This window comes from Capsicum annuum, chromosome 12 (genome assembly GCF_002878395.1).
Source record: "Capsicum annuum cultivar UCD-10X-F1 chromosome 12, UCD10Xv1.1, whole genome shotgun sequence".
Taxonomy (NCBI): domain Eukaryota; kingdom Viridiplantae; phylum Streptophyta; class Magnoliopsida; order Solanales; family Solanaceae; genus Capsicum; species Capsicum annuum.
The window spans coordinates 43947870-43968185 of NC_061122.1; the positions used below are offsets into that span (position 1 = coordinate 43947870).

Sequence of the window (20316 nt, forward strand, 5' to 3'; positions counted from 1 at the left end):
AATTAGACTGATATCATGAATTATCGGCATATTGGGTTGATTTCTAGGCTAAATAATACACGTGTTGAATTGATTGGTTCTATATCTTGTTTTGATGATGATTATCTGACAAAAATGAACTAGGTCCGTGAATCTTCATGGAAATATATAGCTACACATGGCCTGCATAATTTGTCGTCTAGTGTAACAAACTGCACAGGTGAGATGTGTACCATCAGGACACTTGGCCTAATTAGATTTCTGCCCCAATCATTATTCTACTATAAAAAAAGATGTTTCTCAATTGGCGAGTTTTTGCAAGATCTAAATATAGAAAGGCAAAAGAGGTGAAAACTCAATTTTGCAACATTGCTCAAGTTCTTGACTTATGTATGTACTGAAAGAATGAGTGTTCTTGAGTAGAGTCTTGAGTCTGTAATAGAATTACTCATGTTATAAGAGTAATGCTTTTTCTTTTATTCTTGAGAGTTCTTAGGTCACTACTAGAAAACTGTCAATTACAAAGGGATCTTACCTAGGGAAAAATATTGCAAGAAATAATGTGGATTTACCTGCGAAAATTTTAAATTCCTCAACATTAAAATATTTAACCTGCAAACTATATATTCTCAATAAATTCCGTAGTTAAATTTGGCGCAATATTGCACAAATTTCATCCTTGCAATATTACCTGGGAAAATATATCCGCGGGTATTTAATCTCTAGGTAAATCCACAGGAATATATATATATATATATGCTTAACAGATATAGAAAAAAGATTATACCCTAATAAGTATAGAAACCCAATTTTATAATTTTAGAAAAGGAATGGATAAGATAGGAATAATAAACAGTCCAAAAGATTTAGAAAATATAATATCTATACTAGATAAAATGGAAATAATAGGAGAAAGACCGTTAGCCCATTGGGATGCTAACAAGATAATGTATAAATTAGATATAATTAATTTAGAATACACTATAAAAACAGCACCTATAGAAGCAAATAATGAAGATACTAAAGAATTTGATATACAAATAAAGGAACTTTTACAATTAGAAGTAATAAGAAGATCTACTTCTAGACATAGATCGGTAGCCTTTATGGTAAGAAATCATAGTGAACAAATAAGAGGTAAAGCTCGTATGGAAATTAACTATAAAAGATTAAATGATAACACCAGAACAGATGCATATAAACTACTAGATAAAAGTGAGTTAATTAATAGAATTCAAAATAAGAAGGTATATAGTAAATTTGACTGTAAGTCAGGATACTGGCAAGTCAAAATACACCCAGACAGCATAGAATGGACTGCATTCACATGTCCAGGTGGACATTTTGAATGGTTAGTTATGCCGTTTGGTTTAAAGACAGGTCCACCCATTTTTCAACGAAAGATGGATAGTATATTTGGAGAGTACAAACATTTAATATTAGTATATGTAGATGATATTTTGGTGTTCAGTCAAAATATACAAGACCACTTAGGACACTTACAAATAATTTTTAGATTATTTGTTAAACATGGGATAATAATAAGTAAAAAGAAAATGGAATTATGTAAGACTTATATTAATTTTCTAGGAATAACTTTAGGAAATAGAAAGATAAAACTTCAACCGCACAAAAACTTCAACCGCACATTGCAAAGAAAGTATTAGAAATGCCAAATAAATTAGAAAAGACAAAAGATTTACAAAAGTTTTTAGGATTAGTAAATTATGCAAGAAATTTTATTCAAGATTTAGGAAAAATAGCAGGACCATTATACGCAAAGACCGGTAGTAAAGGGCAGAAAAACTTCAATATAGAAGATATTAATTTAATTCAAAAAATAAAAGAAAAATTAAAAAAATTCCAGACCTAAAAATTCCATTAGAATCAGATTATCTAATCATTCAAATGGACGGAAGTGATTTAGGATGGGGAGCCATTTTAAAAGCACGACCTAATAAATACAGTAATAAAAATGAAGAACAAATATGTGGTTATCAGAGTGGGGCATATAAAGAAAAAGGAAACAAGAGTGCTATAGACTTAGAATTATTAGCTATAATATATGGGTTAAATAGTTTTAAGTTATATATTCTAAATAAAGAAGAAATTTTAGTTAGAATAGATTGTGAAGCTATGGTTAAATTTCATCAAAAAATAAATGATAAAACTAGTAGTAGAAGAAGATGGTTAAATTTTACAGACACCATATCTGTTTATAAGAATATCGTATTTGAACATATAAAAGGTAAAGAAAATGAATTAGCAGACCAGTTAAGTAGATTACAACTGGGAATAAATAAATAAGTTTAATCTGACTCATTTGTTTTCAGCATGAGACCAACAGGACAACCTCCTGCAGATAAAGGCAAGGGCTTAGCTTCGTCTTCGAATTCATATCAACAGACAATGTTAGGTAATTTAAATTTTGGACCACTAGAATCTTTAGAAACAATGGACAGAATTCACTTTGGACCATTTAACTTAATTGCTTACCCTGAGAGTAACATATCATTTAGAATAAGACCAGACTACATTCTAGATAGACCCCAAAAGTGTTTAGAAGACAATCTTTGGATATCTTATAATAGACAAAATCGTAATCATTTTATGGCATCCATGAATTCTTTATGCTATTACATGGCAGAAAAAAGTAGGCCTAAATTTAAATATTACATAGTCATTCATGGAAAGACTAACGGAATTTTTCAAACATGGTTAGAAGTGTTAGATTCAATACAAGGTTTTAAAACCCCTCTTTTCAAAGGTTTTAATGATTTTATCGAAGCCACAAATCATGCTAGAGAATATTTAGGACCAAACTATTATATATCACCATCACTCAGACAGAACCCAGATCAAATACCTCAGTATAATTTACAAAGAAAGACAGGAAAAATTATTTTCTGCAACCATTGTTCTTCTATGACGGAGAATTTCAAGAAGCTAAATGCTCAGAAGGAGTCATTCCTCATGGAAAGCACTAGATTAATAAAGTAGGTACAACTATTAGAAGCAAGACTCAACCATCAGACAAATGTAAGCAAGACAGATGCAAAAACACAGACTCAAACACAGAGTTCTCCATCTCCACAAAAAATGGATGAGAAGGGTGTGCATTTCCTACTAAATGCTCAGAAATCCACTGTACCGGATGTTGGTTAAGATAGTACAGTTCAAACGGTGATCGGTAAAGACAAATCAAAATCGTTAATGGCTGTCACTTTGCCAAAAAGTGAAGATGAAAGATGTTCTTCATCAAAACATAAGTTAGCAAAATCAGGTAATAAGATTTTAAAGAAGACTTTAATATCTAAAAGGAAAAATGAAACGATAGAGACTATAATTAAACAGACTTTAGACAAATTCTTTAACAACCAGACACAAGATAAACATATAAATGGACAACCAGATGGACAACCAGACGATGACTCAGGAATGAGTTTCAACTCAATTGCCCTGCACAACTTGGATACATAGTAAAGATAACATACAATTTGTATTATTAGATAGGATAGTCAGGTGGGGATGCTCACTTTATGTCTTGTAATAGTTAAGTCATTGTCAGAGTGCTTCATTTATCACTACTTTCCAAAAGAAAGAAAAACTATTGAAGCACGCGTCTAACCCAATTTACAATGTTAATAAAATATTAGCAAAAGATTTAAACATAGGATCAGATTTTGTTATCGGACTACGTTTTTGTATCCAGAATAAAGGAGGATGTTTCTTAACAAAAGATGGAATAATGTTTTTTAAAAACTAGTCCAGATTTCTTAATGGACTTGAAAGAATTTGGAAAAAATATTAAATTAGGAATCCAAACTAAAGGGTATGAAGAAATGAATAGTGGCAATAATTTATTAATGTGCATAGGGTTTATTGGAAAATTAACTTTAAGTAGTAATACTAAATTTAAACTAAAGGTAAATGATGTAGTTGAAATAATGGGAAATAAAGGCATAAGTTTAATAAAACCAATAAAAATAGACCCAGAAATATGTGCAGGTTTAGAATAGAATTTAAACAAATTTACTAAACCAAAAATTCTTACACCAGACTCTCATCTATTATATACTACAAGTAAAGGAGAAACTTCAGTTAGATTTATAGATTAGGAGAAACTTCAGTTAGATTTACAGATTATAGTTATGCAACTAAAAGAAATTTAGACAATGACGAAATAAAGAGTAATATAGAAACAGAGAGCGAGTTTATGAATATAGAAGTTCTACAAGAAGGATATGAAGTAGACATGGTCATAGAAAAAGCTGAAAATTTAGTAGGAGAATATAAATATATAACTTTTAAATGTAAAGGATGAAATGAAAATAGAAGAATGTATAGAACATTTTAAAAATTGTTTAGAGAGAAGTGATAATTTAGGATATAGAAATAACAAACCATTCCTTGAAAGAAAAGATGAAGACACAATTTCTGTATTAAGTTCTACTATAAGTTATAAAGAACTCGTAGAATTAGAACCGACTAGCTCTTCAAGTGCTAGCCCATTTCAACAAACAAACCCCAATCCCCAACCAATAGATTATAGTACAGGTAATGTACCTAGAAGACCAGCAATTAGGATAAACTCAGATACAAAACTTAGAGGAGATAATATAAGACCAGTAGGTAAGAGAATGTCAATAGAAGAACCAATTAAACTACAAGAAGGAGGTAGTAAAGGTAAAATTCTAAATATAGTAGCACACGATGCACAAATGTGGGATACAGTGATAGATTTATGGAAAGGAATAGTAGCAGCAGATTATTTAAGACATTATACAGAAACAGATACGGAAACAATGTATAAATATTTGGAAACCTTTTTAGGGGAATCTGCAAAAGCCACATGGTAAAGTTCTAAGACAAATTGCCCATATGATTTCCAGGTTTTATTAAGTATGGGACCAAACCCCTATAATTTCACAAACAAAATACATATGTTATTAACTGAAAAAGATCCAAATAGTGGATTATTAGCACTACCAAAAGAAGCATTAATAAAACTAGAACAATTAAGTATTTCACATTGGATATATATAAAGAAATTTCTACAAGACTATTTTTATTATTGCACTGTCAGCGAAAACACTTTTAATGAAGAATTAGGCAAAAAATTATTCAATAAATTACCTGGAGCTTTAGGAAGAGAAATAGAAGATAGATGGTATAAAAGAGATGGTGTAGTAGTCAACCCAAATCTAAAATGGACAATAGGGCATAGAACACAACATATAATGGATATACTAACAGAAAAATGTACAAACATACAAATACAAAAACAATTAAAAAGAAATGAAATGAATTTCTGTAAATCTGATATATACACAACCCAGAATTATGATCAAAAACAATATAGAAAATATAAGAAGAAACATAATCAGAAACCTTATAGTGGCAAACAACACTTCTTAAGAAAATCAAAAGCTAAAAAACTGTGGTTAAATAGAGATAGACATGTTAGGAAATATAGAAATGATAGAAACTATAAAAATAAATTAGAATGCTATACTTATGGAAGCATAGACCATTTAGCTAATGTATGTCCTAAAAGAAATAATAATAGAACTAAAAATTCTCATCTAATAGAGGACTTCCAAGAAACTTTACTAAATTTAGACGAATACATGTTAGATATAGAAAGTATATACTCAATAATAAGTATTGACATAAATGATAAAGATAATCCTAAATTTGATTCTTCAGAATCAGAAGAAGATAACTTAGTTAATGAACTAGGACAAGAGATAGAGGATCTAGACTTAAACAATCTAGTAATCAATAATTTAATGAATGTCACTCAAGAATGTATACATGAATTCCAAAGAAACAAAGGTTTAGACAGTAATAGATGTAATATATGCAATTGGTATCCAAGTAAAGACAACAGAGCTAAATGCAAAAAATGTTACTTAGAAGCTTGTATAAATTGTGTAGAAAACACTTTAAAGATAAAAATAGAACCAGAAATAAATAACGGACAAAAATGTACAAATAATCAAATCCTAAATTTAAGAGTATCTACTTTAGAAATCCGAGTAAATGATTTAGAACAAAGATTAACCATCCTAGAAAAAGGAAAAACCAAAATCGCTATAGAAGAATCAGATACATGAGAAGCTATACATTTAGAAAAATTGGAGGCAGAACTTATGAATTTGGAAGATAATGACACTAGTCTAATATGAAATGAAGATAAAAAATTCTCTACCATAAAAGTAATAGTAAAAATTAAAATAAAAGATGTGGAGATAGAAACTTTAGCATTAGTAGGTCCCGGATGTACTAGCTGTTTGATCAATAAAGAAATAGTACCGAAACATTTACTAAGTACTTGAAAGACCTATAACAACCACCCAAATGGATGGATCACAAAATATTTACAATTATTACATAGAAAATGCACAAATAAGTTTGATTCTTTCTTGTCTTTTATCTCTTAGTGTCGGCCACATATGTCTGAGTCATGTAGTAATCTTTATGACCACTGCTTTATCTAGTTTTTGCCTATAAAAGGCGTAAATTTTGTAGAAGGAAGATAGAGTGAGAAAAATCAACCAACCTCAAAAACATATCTGAAATGTGTAAACTCTTCCTTCCAACAAACCTATCCAAGTTAGTCGTTTTTGTATAAACTTAATATTAAGTGTGTTTGAATAAAAGCTCCAAGTTTTCTATTCGATCTTAAGGGGGTTTCCGAAAGGGAAACCTCTCTCCTAGTTACTTCATGTAAGTTCTTGTTTACATATTTTTTCCCACAAAAAATATTTATATTTATGTTCTTATGTCCATGTTTAAAGTTTTTTAACATGTTTTTGTAAATCATGTAAATTAAATTTTTGATAAAATTATTACCCTTAGTATATGGTTAGCCTCTTAATTTCTTAATAATAACGATGGATTAACCTGTAAATTTCTAGGAATTCTGGCCTTGATAGTCCGACAGGTCTGCAAAATAGACAAAGGACGAGTGTTAGCTGCCAAACTAAAGTTTTCAGGGTGTGGTTAAAGAAGTAAGATGTTAGAAACATAGATTAAGAGGAAGAGATGAACCGGGTATATAAAAAAAAATCTCTAGGGACGTATAAACTAGAAGAATGATAAACATGAAGAAACAGCGGGAAAAAGAGAGTACTGAGTAGGCTTTACAAAATTGATATACTAAAAAATCATTATTTATTGAAGAATATTATTGAAATATATCTTTGTTTTGGTATCAGATCGAGAAGGTTTTGGGAACATTACCTATTAACTCGCAAATTTTTTTAAAAAGATAGATATTTTAATTAAGGGTAAAGAAACTCAAAAACCTTTTCAGCAAGAACCAAACATATGAATGGACAACCAGATGGACAGCCCACTACCAATTCAGACAGAACTGTTCATCTACTTCAGTTAATCCTATTATTGATTTTTTAATGTCTGACCATCAATCATCATATATTGTTATTAATACTTTGGATCCTAGATTTTTTCTAGTTAGACCTTTTATTCCTATAACAATTAAACCCATATGCATCAGTATCATTTTATTATTTTTTATATGTCTTAAAGATTTAGCATTTACTAAATCTAGTAGTTTAAAATCTTCTCCTATAGCTGATATTTGTTCTTCTCTATAATGTCTATATAGCTGATTATCTGTAGAAAAATATCCTGCATTATATAATGTTTTAGGATTTAATAATTTTAATTGATGTTGTTGGAAAATTTGTAAATCTTTATCTACATCTATTATTTCATTAAGTTCTTGGTTCTATATATATATGTCTAACCCATAGGAAAGTCCCCTGGTAATTTATCATACGGATTCACATAGAGAAATTTTGATCAAAATTTCTGTGGCAGATTTTATTACATGAAAAATTAGTTGGGGATTATTTGCTGCTAATTTAGTTGGCGATTAACCTACGAAAATTATTACTTGGGAAAAATATTGGGGGGTTTAGTCCATTTCCACTTATCCAATATATTAAAAATAATTATTCAAATTTATTTGTACAATCTAAAAAATCAAGAAATTTAACATTTTGTGTCTTTTTTATCCTTGCTATTCAATATAAGATATCAATTATATTTTTTGACGCTTAGATAACTTATAATAATTAATTAGGGATAGTTTAGTAAAATTAAAAATGCTTGTAAAGCCTATACGAGCTGATCAAGTAGCTGATCGAATATGATATCAAAGATGTATTTGAGCTAATCCTCAATCTTAGCTTGACTCTCGGTCGCAAAAATAATTAAAAATATTTTTGCAAAAGCGACCACTTGTGGTCGTTTTTTGACTTAAAAAATTGAAAAAGAAAATTATTTACAAAAATCGACCACCTAAGGTATCTTTTATTTAAAAAATTAAACTAAAATATTTTTATTTTCTTTGAAAAAATAAATTAAAAATATTCGAAAAAGCGACCACATGTGGTCACTTTTTGATTTAAAAATTGATAAAGAAAGTTATTTACAAAAATCGCCACTTGTGATCGCTTTTATTTAAAAAATTAAATAAAAAATAATTTTTTAAAAATGACAATTGTGATAACTTTTGGATTTAAAAAAATTAATAAAGAAAATTATTTAAAAAATCGACCACTTGTCGTCGCCTTATGATTAAAATTTTTTTTAAAAAATGAGACCACTTGTGGTCGCTTTTCTTTAAAATTTAAACTAAAATATTTATATAAAAGCGACAACAAGTGATCGCTTTTTGATTTAAAAGATATATTTTAATTATTATATGTAAAATCAAATATATTTTTAATATATATTATTTTCTTAATTACATCGACCATTCGTAGTCGATAACCTGTATAACAATTAAATCAATTAAACTTTAATTTTGCAAAAAAAATTATACTAAAAATAAACTAAGAAATATATTAAATAAAATAAATAAATTACGCTAAACATAATTTTTATCTTTTACTTATGTTTCAATATATAAAATAAATATATTTTCCGTTGTATATACGTTAAACATAATCTTTGTATAATGAATATGTCTATATCATACAGTTGAGGTAATAATACTATGCCATTGGAGTTCTAATAATGTAACGTACATATATAACCGATAATTCATCAGAATATAATGAATGCGTTGTATTATGAGGTAATATACCTGTGGATGTGATGTATATAGTACGTATTCAAGAGTTGATGATATATATATGATGTAGTGATTGATGAATGATGAAGTAAAAATTAGCAGAATCTATCCAAACCAATTGAGTACCTTGATTTGGAACGATCGAAGTAATATATACTGTACGTTGAAGTTATATTAGTAGAATCATCAAAGTATGTATATGAAATACGTCGCATTATATTATGGGGTAATATACTCGTGTATGTGATATATATAGTACGTATTTAGAATCTAATAGTCGATAGTATATGTGTGTATGTTTAGGTATATATACTATATATTATGTAGTGATGTACGTACCACGTATTTAAAATTAAAGCTAACTAAATGTATCTAGCTATATATTGAATAAGCTGATATCATACGATTGATCGAGGTAATAGTATACTACTGTTGAAGGTATAACAATATAAGATAAACTAACCGATAATTCATCTGAGTTTATGTGAAATACGTTGTATTATTATGGGGTAATAAAATTGTGTATGTGATGTATTTAGTACGTATTTGGAAGCTGATAGCCAATCAAATATATGCATATATACGTTTATCTCGTGTAGTGACGTACGTAGTAATCAAAAGTAAGATAACTAAACCTATAAATCAAAATATTTTGAATAATACGTTGATATCATACTATTGAGAAAATATACTACTTGTTTCAATGTAGACAAGGGTATATTGTTGGAGTTGTAGTAACATAAACTAATCCACGGATAATTTATCTGATTAACACGCTGTATTACGAGGTATATAATATCGTATTTAAAAGTTAATAAACCAAAATTCATCCTAATTTACGAAATGCATTGATATTATTGTACGATTGAGGAAATATACTACTCGTGTTAATGCGATGATAACATAACTAATAATCTGATTTATATATAGATTGTATTAAAATATTTAGATGTTATTATAAATATTATATAGTTTATTAGTATTTTATTTTTTTAATAAAAATCAACCATAAGTGGTTGTTTTTCAATTGGTAATTTATTTTAAAAATAAATCAACCACTTATAATTGATTTCCTCAAAATTTTTGTAATACTCGATAAAGACCCGACCCAACCCATCCTAATTGCCTCTTTTCCCTACAATATATGATTTTACACTTGGTGAGAAATAACCGAGCATCTCATTCCCACTCTGCGACCATAGCTCTCACATGAAATCTCACTGACTCCGACAACTTAGTGACTTGCGGTCACTCAGCGACTTGCGGCTTGCGGAGACATCTATCTTTCTAAGAAGGTCCGGCGGCTTGCGGTGACTCAGCGATGGAAAGCAGTACTTCTCCTCAACTTTGGTGGCTCGTTACTCAGCCATGCCAAAACATTGGCGGCTTGCGGCGGTACTTCTCTTCATTATATTCGCTTGGTATGAGAAATTGTCTTAACCGTGGGTCAACTTTACTTGACAATGCTATTTCTTTTGTACTGTTTAGTTCCCAAATTACTCTATGTTGAGAGAAAAACTACTGGTGTTTGCAAAAGACATACAAATTCTCCATGAAAAGTAGGAAATCAGAATATATTAGCAATTATGTTCAATAGATTTTGAAAGGTTTCACTCTTCATTTGAGAAAATATTCGTATTGTAGATGCTTTGTGTTGAACAATCCTAAAGAAATACTACATGCTGCTTTAGCCATGAATGGAATAAGATTCATTTGAATTGTTTGCAAATTTGGTATGTTTCAGTGCTTTTAAGTTTTTACATTTTTCCAATGCTGCAGATTTTTTGATTGAATCCGAATTTGGGAAAAGGGTTCCTTTGCTATTTTTGGTGACCACTTGTCTCTTTCTCTTCAACTTAGGCCAAGCAAAGGTAAGATGATTTCTCTCTATTTTCTTATAATGAAGTCTTTAAATGTAGTTTTAAGGCGGGATTGCTTGTTTAAGAGGGCTTTGAAGGCCATAGGTTTTGGGATGATTATATGGTGTGAGAGGAATATGCGATAACTCTACTTATTTGTTTTATTAAACTTGTTGAATTTTTTGACTTATACTATAAATGAATTAGTTACTTGAAAATGATTAAGTATATTTATTTTAAAATGTGAACTTATGTTTTAAAAATGATTATGTGTAGTTATTTGAGAATGTGAACTTGCGTTTTGAATTTAGTTAAGTCTGAGCACTGTAAATGTAAACTAGTTACTTGAAAATGATTAAGAATAATGTTTTGAAATGTGAATTAGTCACTTCGAAATGGTTAAGTGTAGTATTTGAAATGTTAATTAGTTACTTCAAAATGATCAAGTGTAGTCACTTAAGAAGTGAATTAAGTTACTTGACAATGGTTTAGTGTAGTTACTTGAAAGGTGTACTTGTGTTTTGAAATTATTGTTGTCACTTGAAAATGTGAATACATGTTCTGAAATTGGTTTAGTGTTGTCACTTGAAATGTGAATTCATGACTTAAAAATGGTTAAGTGTAGTCACTTAAAATGTGAATTAGAGAGTTGAAAATGGTTAAGCGTAGTCACTTAAAATGTTAATTAGTGACTTGAAAATAATCAAGTGTAGTGTTTTGAAATCTTAAATGTAAACTAGTTACTTGAAAATTATTAAGAATAATGCTTTGAAATATGAATTAGTTACTTCAAAATGGTTAAGTGTAGTGTTTTGAAATGTTAATTAGTTACTTCAAAATGATCAAATGTAGTCACTTGAGAAGTGAATTAATTGACTTGAAAATGGTTTAGTGTAATTACTTGAATGGTGAACTTGTGTTTTGAAATTAGTTAAGTGTTGTCACTTGAAAATCTGAATTCATGTCTTGAAATTGGTTTAGTGTTGTCACTTGAAATGTGAATTCATGACTTAAAAATAGTTAAGTGTAGTCACTTGAAATTTGAATTAGAGAGTTGAAAATGGTTAAGTGTAGTCACTTGAAAATTAGTTAAGTGTAGTCACTTGAGAAGTGAATTAGTGATTTGAAAATGTTTAAGTGAATTAACTTGAATTAAGAATTAGTTACTTAGTTTTGAATTTAGTTACTTGAAAAGAGAACTTGTGTTTTGAATTTAGTTAAGTGTAGTAACTTGATAAGTGAATTAGTGACTTAAAAATGTTTAAGTGTATTGACTTAAATTATGAATTAGTTATTTTGTTTTGAATTTAGTTACTTGAAAGGTGAACTTGTGTTTTGAATTTAGTGAAGTGTAGTGATTTGAGAAATGAATTAATGACTTGAAAATGTTTAAGTGTATTGACTTAAATTATGAATTAGTTACTTGAAAGGTGAACTTGTGCTTTGAATTTAGTTAAGTGTAGTCACTTGAGAAGTGAATTAGTGACTTGAAAATGTTTAAGTTTATTGACTTGAATTATGAATTAGTTACTTGAAAATGGATTTAGTTACTTGAAAGGTGAACCTGTGTTTTGAATTTAGTTAAGGATAGTCACTTGAGAAGTGAATTAGTGACTTGAAAATATTTAAGTGTACTGACTTGAATTATGATTTAGTTACTTGAATTATGAGTAGACATTACCCTTACCTTGGATAGATAGAGAAATTATTTTCGATAGACCCTCAGCTTAAATAATTCTTAATCAATTAACTGTTGCATTACCCGAGGCTCGGTATGGCTAATGTATCATTCCCGTGGCTTTGATCAGTATATAATCCTCCTGCCAATTTCTCATACTTGTTATATGGTGTCACCCACACATTGTATTTAGTTTCTAGTCTTTTTGTATAGTTCCAGAGTAATATTATTGGGCAATGTTCAAAGAGTCACCTGGGCATAAAATTCACCACTGCTGCTTGCATTACTGTTTTCTACTCATTGTTGACCAAAACTCTATCGATTCTATTTAGCACTCTGTCATCTCTTAGACTGTCATTTTTGTAGAGTCTAAGCAACATAGCTTAGGACTACCTTATTTAGTTATACGTTGAACAAGTGTTGATTAAGTGTTTTCCAGTGCACCAGGATATAGAAATTAAAACATGTGGGTGGAGTCTTGCCACTATCTCATGTTAATGACCCTCCCGATCGTTTGTGAAATTTTTTCATCTTCACTATTTTAGCACTCTCCGTAGTTTGTGTACGTGGGTTATGACTTACGAGATGAGTAGAACCAATTCTTGAAGTGTTGGAAGTAATTGAAGTCATTAGTTGAATTATTTAATTTTAATAAAATTATGCTTGATCGCTGTTAACCTTTGGCCAAGACGACCTCAAATTAGTATTTTAATGTTTTCAATATGTTTGGAAAGTACTTTTTAATCAATATATATATATATATATATATATATATATATATATATTTGAATTATTTACTCGAGGTTCCAAAGAAAATTCTAGGGCCTGTTGGGTATTTTAGGTATTATTTTAATTGAGGTAATGGGTCAAGTTAACATGTTCTTATTTGTTGACACGTATGTATAAGAATAAATTTTAAATCGATAAGGTTTATCATATACAATAGCAATAAAGTCATAAAATTTAACGAGTACGTGAGCAGTTCTTAATCGTTCCAAGCTGCAATTGAAGAGGAGGCACCGCATACTTCAGGTTAGATATCCTAACAATACAAATTTAGAATTAAGGAGATGTTAGGCGTAGGGGGTGAAAGAATGTCAGATAGTGAATGATTGGTGCACAGTGCTTAAAATTGAAATTGAAATAGTTAAATTAGTGACTTTTCTTTCTATTATGTTAGTTAGTGGAAAGGTTTTATATATTAATATATTTAAGTAATGATTGCCAATCATTGGCACTAATTATAATCATGAGAGTGGGTTTATATGGAATTCGAAGATCTGCACTTTAGTTTTCTTCTTTTCGTACACTTCTTTTGATTGGAGTCATAGAGAAATTAAGGATTTTAGGAGTATTGAATTTATAAATGAGTGTTATTAGATTCATAATCTTATGTAAATTATATATTTGAACAGATTTGGATGTCCTGAATTTGTGAGGAAGGGCAAGACACTTGTGGATTAGTGACATTTGAATTCTTTGATTGAGGTAGGTTATAGTTTAATTAGAGTTTAGATTCGACTTAATTGTGTGTATGCTCCTAAATTGGATACTTGTTGATTGGTATTCAGACATGCTTGAAATTGTAGATGTTTGGATTGTTGATGCATGTATAAATGATTATTAAAAATTTACTTGATAGAATTATCTTATGACTTTAAGTGTACTTGTAAATGTGATACATCGGGTTGTATGCTGTGAGTCAGTGTAAATTTGATATTGAAATGACTTGTTTATGGTGGATCGGATACCACGCTGGTACGAATTTGTATATATTGAATCGGGTACCACGTCGGTACAGATATGTATATGTTGGACCAGATACCACACTGGTACGGATATGTATATATTGGATCGGGTACCACGCCGGTACGAATATGTATATGTTGGATTGGGTACCATGCTGATAGGGATATGTATATGTTGGATCGGGTACTACAACGATACAAATATGTATATGGTGGATTGGGTAACACACCAGTACAGATATATATATGGTGGATTGGGAACCACGCCCATATGGATATGTATATGTTAGATCAGTGCCACGCCGGTACAGATATGTATATGTTGGGTTGGGTACCATGTCGGTACGGATATGTATATGTTTGATGGGGTAACACGCCGGTACGGATCTGTATATGTTGGATCGGGTACCATATCAGTATTGATATGTATATGGTGGATCGGGCACCACAACAGTATGGATATGTATAAGTTGGATCAGGGTACCATGCTGGTATGGATATATATATGGTGGATCGGACCACACCGGTATGGTACATGAACATATATTGTTCCCTGCAGGTCATGACTATTTGGGCAAAAATAAGTCCCATAGTATATGTGTACATATTTATGTTGATTCTGTGGATGTTTACAGTATGGTTGATACTCTTGATGGTTATGTGGCTTGTTTGTAAGCTTTGTTTGACCTGTTGTTGTTTATTATTGATTCATTGAATATTTCTTATGTGACAATGCCTATCTACTTGTTATTTGATTTATATTGTGTGCATGTGTAACGCCCTGATTATCTGAACTGGAATGCTACACGGTGCTCATGACCTCTAAGGACTACAATCTAACCCATGCCTGATATCTGTACCTGTACACTGTATAATATGACATGAAAAAGCAAAAACATGCATTGAAAGACCATAAGATTCAATACTAAACATAACTGAATAATAATAACGTCTGAATAAAGTGGTATCACAGTACCAAAATAAAACTGAAATACTGAAGTCTGAAATATGAAAATACTGTAGTCGTTTGAAAGCCTCTAACTGTCTGAATACTCTAGATAAGGAGTTGACGGGACATGTCCCCAACTAACTCCGTCAACTGATAACTAAACTGAAATGATAAAATAAAATCACGTCCTCGGAGAATGAGGACTCACTGCTAAAACTTTGAACACTGGAAGCTACTGCTGCTACTGATCTGGGAGTCGTGTCTCTGAACCTATGGTATAACATGAAAAGAAAGTACCACAGTGCAAATGCGTCAGTACAAAAGAATGTATTGAGTATATGTGTGAGGTAGGCTGAATACTCAGGGTTTACATGCATGAATGATAATAAATGACTGACTAATATGAACATGAGAGTGCACACATGAATACACAGTAACTGAGATCGTGAGAAACATGATAACTGAATCTATATACTGATGACATAAATTTACTGATATCTAGCATGACTGATAATGAGTTCTGATAAGTGATATAACTGATAACATGAGTGACTGTGTCTGACAGTCCTGAATCTGATGGAACTATCTGAGTTTTGTATTGTAACTGAGTTGACTGTATCTGATAGTCCTAAAATCTAAAGAACTATCTGAGTTCTTTTACTGAAACTGATACTGAAACTATGGGAATAATTATTTAACCGACATGCCCCAAATTCGCTATAATAACTGAGCTGGGGTCCAATCTGTGCCCTGATTGAAAGGGTGTCAATACCGCACCACTGGTAAGGACAAATTGTGGGTAGCCCTCATCTGACAGTTTCCCCAAAAGAGAACGGTGTGGCCCTTATTTGACAGTGTTTATCCACCTCATCAACCCTCATCTGACAGTGTCGATGTCTCAACCTATGCTGGTTACATAGTTCTGGAACACAAGGATGACTGCTAAGAATCACACCTTTATCTGACAGTGTGTGTTCCTATCCTTGGGTTCACTTGGTGCTAATTTCTACTCCCATCTGAAGATAATTAACATGATTGACTGACTGTACATGGACTGAGTTTACTCAATTCTGTTGACTGATGGAATACTATTGATATCTGATAATTGGTTGAGTTCATGAGATTACTGATCTTACTAAGTACTGAGTACTGAGTTCATGAGATTTCTGAGATTTTCTAAATCACATGACTGACTGAATTCTATGGAACATTGCTTGACTGAGAGTATCGTGAGAGCATGACATGGCTCTAGGCACACAACTATATTTTTTGGGTACAAGTACCCTTAGGACTCGATGGAAGGAAACTGACACACATGACACTTCTTAATCATAGGAATAGAGTTCATAATTCATAAGGCCATAAATAAGGGATTTCATGCTTCACATGGTTATCATATTCTTGATCATGGAAGGGAATGCATATAACATGTACATACTTGCATGATTTCAATATCATCAACATTGCATAAAACAACAATCAATACACAACAATAGCATGGAATTTGTGTTGAATCATGAGGGGTAGCATAGACTTGTCATTTAAGTACTATTGAGTCATAAGGAACATGATTTTATCATTCTAGGCATTTTATCAAACACCTTAGATGCACACTCGATGGCATAGGTGAAATCATCAATTTAATCATCTTAAACCACCCCAAAACTCATGGGTTTCAACTAACATGCTCACATACTTCATAGAAACACATTAAGATATCATCTTGATTCACCAACAACAACCATCAACATGAATACAATTACACAACACATAAAAGTCATAATTTGTTATTTAAAACTTGGTTCTTGAACTCCACGGATGAAAGGAATCCGTGGATGAACACTACACATACCTTAATTGGAATATCCGTGAAAGTTAATGGTGAAAGCTCTTGAATTTGGGTCTTCAAATTGAAACCCTTGCTCTTGTTCTTGAGAGAATTTGATGAAAACAAGTATATTTTGGTGTTTATGAGCTTTAATAACGTGTTTTGGGGTTTATATATAGGTTGAAAAGGACTAAAATGCCCTTAAAAATACGGAGATGGAATGCTGAAAAACTAAGCTCCCACCGGAGTTGCAGGGCGATGCGCATCTAGTCCCCCGCTCTAGCCAGGGTGACGCCTTGCTTAGAGCAGTGCTCTAGCTGGGGCGACGCGGGCTTATCGCCTTGAGCTACTGGTTTGGGCACCCAAACATGCCCTTACGCTACTCCAAAAATTCTAAAACTCATCCAAGATGTACTATGACTTTGCCCCATCGCAGAGGTCGGGAAGGTGGCCAAATAAATCTCCGATGTTCAGAGGTCTAAAATGAGACTAAGTGTTAAACACTTAGCTAAAATTTTCTAAGTGTTGGACCTTATATTGAGCTTCAAAGAGCCAAACGAGCTGAATATTAACGCAACATTTTTGCGGGGTCTTACAATATCTTCCCCTTGAGAACATTCATCCTGTAATGAGACTAACTAAAAGGGGAAACAACAAGCTGAACATAACCTGGACATGAATGACTAAAACATAATCTCATGACTGACATGACTAATAAACTGAATATATCATACTGAACACGCATATCTGATGCATGTATAACTGATTCATGGATGCATGACTGAGGTTTCTGATAACTGAAGTTCTCGCAATAAGAATGCATATCTAATCCAAATTATATACTGGACTGATACATGTATGCATGACTGAATATGCAATGGTGCTTGATACCAAATTTGTGATGAAACATGAGCATGAAACTGAATACCAAGTTGTATTGAATACTGAACGTGAAGCTGAATAAGCTTAAGGAGAACTGTTACCTTGAGCTTGATCTGGATTGGCAGAGAAGAGGTGAGGGTACTTGGTACGCATATCTGCTTCTGCTTCCCAAGTAGCTCCCACAACGAACTGATTTTACTAAAGAACCTTGACTAGAGGGACTTCTTTGTTCCTCAGTCTAGTCTAATAGTCTAGAATTTTGATCGGAATTTCATCATAGGAGAGACTGTTCTGAACATCAATGCTCTGAATAGGGACTACGACTGATGGGTCACCTATGCACTTCTTGAGCAAAGAGACATGAAAGACTTGATGAACTGAGTCTCGATCTGAAGGAAATTTGAGCTCATAAGCTACCTTGTCGAAGCGACTGAGAATCTTGAAGGGACCGACATATCAGGGACTGAGTTTTCCCTTCTTGCCGAACCTCTTCACTCCCTTTATGGAAGATATCTTGAGATAGACATAATCACTGATCTCAAACTCGAGATCTTTCCTACGAACATCTGCATAACACTTCTATCGGCTTTGAGCAGCCCGGAGTTTTTCTCTGATCAACTGGACTTTCTCTAAGGTATCAAACACTAAGTTAGGCCCTATGACTGAGGCCTCACTAACTTTGAACCAACCAATTGGAGATCTACATCTCCTACCATAAAGAGCTTTAAATGGAGCCATCTGAATACTGGAATGATAGCTATATTTGTATGCAAACTCAATCAAAAACAATTGGTCATCCCAACTGCCCTTGAAATCAATTGTACATGCCCATAGCATATCTTCAAGGGTCTGAATGGTCCTTTATGCTTGACCATCTGTCTGAGGGTGAAAGGCTGTACTGAGATGAACTTGGGTACCAAGACCCTTTTGGAATGCTTTCTAGAAGTGAGAGGTGAACTGGGTACCTCTGTCTGAGATGATAGACTATGAAACACCGTGTAATTTTACCAACTCTCTGATGTAGAGTTTGGCATAATCCTCATCTGAATAAGAGGTATGAACTAGAAAGAAATGAGCGTACTTGGTCATTCGGTCTACTATGACCCAAACTGAATCATGCTGATGACGATTTCAAGGCAATCCATCATGAAATCCATGTTCACTTCTTCCCACTTCCAAGTAGGAATGGTGAACTCCTGCATGGAACCACTGGGCTTCTGATGCTCTATTTTAACCTGCTGACATGTAGAGCACTTAGCCACAAACTCTGTAATATCTTTTTTCATCCCACTCCACCAATAGATCTCCCGCAAGTTGTGATACATCTTTGTGGCCCATGGATGAATAGAGTATCGTGCACTATGCGCTTCTGCAAGAATTCGCTGCCTCAAGTCATCTACACCTGGAACACACAGACGATTCTGGCAATGAAGAGCACCATCTCCCCCTTGGGAGAAAACCTCTACTTTTTGATCTCTGACTGGCTCTTTTAGCTTGACAAGGCTAGGATCCCTGTCTTGCTTTTCTTTCACCTTGAAAACTAGAGATAATTCTGAACTACTCTGAGCACATACACACACTCTGCAGAATCGACTAAGCGAATGCCTAGTCTGGAAAGCTGATGAACTTCTTGAGCTAACTTTTTCTTACTGTCCTCCACATGAGAAACACTACCCATTGAAAGTCTACTGAGAGCGTCGGCCACAACGTTGGCCTTGCTTGGATGATAAATGACACTCATGTCATAATTTTTCAAGAGCTCTAACCACCTTCTCTGACGAAGATTGAGATCTTTCTGAGAAAGGACATACTGGAGACTCTTATGATCTATGAAGACATCTATATGAACTCCGTAGAGATAATGACTCCAATTTTTCAAGGCAAATACTACGGCTGCTAATTCAAGATCATGAGTAGGATAATTCTTCTCATGAGGCTTTAACTATCTGGAGGGTATGCTATGGCCTTACCATGCTGCATGAGGACACAACCTAAACCCACTCTGGATGCATCACAATATATTATGAACCCATCTGAACCATTTGGAAGCGCTAAAACTGGAGTTGAGGTAAGTTGAGTCTTCAACTCCTGAAAACTCTTCTCACAAGAATCTGACCACTGAAACTTGACCTTCTTCTGAGTCAATCTAGATATAAGGGATGCAATAGAATAAAATCCCTCAACAAACCATTTGTAATAGCCAGCCAAGTCTAAGAAACTCCTGATATTTGATGGAGAGACAGGGCGTGGCCAGTTTCTTACCGCTTCAGTCTTCTAAGGA

At 32.3% G+C, this 20316-nt stretch overlaps 1 protein-coding gene across 16 annotated transcripts in view; it reads left to right on the forward strand.

The window, feature by feature from the left end:
* Positions 1-10214: 10214 nt before the first annotated feature.
* The window catches only part of LOC107851631, a 30836-nt gene continuing 20734 nt past the window's right edge, over positions 10215-20316 (forward strand). For 8 of the 16 annotated variants that reach the window (XR_007048345.1, XR_007048349.1, XM_047401023.1 and 5 more), the window contains exons 1-2: positions 10215-10512; positions 10871-10962. Coding sequence is in view for 6 of the 16 variants with exons in the window: in XM_047401023.1 (XP_047256979.1) it covers positions 10413-10512; positions 10871-10962 (192 nt within the window). In the remaining 10 variants the exon portion in view is untranslated. Of the gene's footprint in view, positions 10513-10870; positions 10963-14043; positions 14443-20316 lie in introns of those variants that run through there. The other 8 variants (XR_007048344.1, XR_007048343.1, XR_001669105.2 and 5 more) reach the window with 5 other exon arrangements.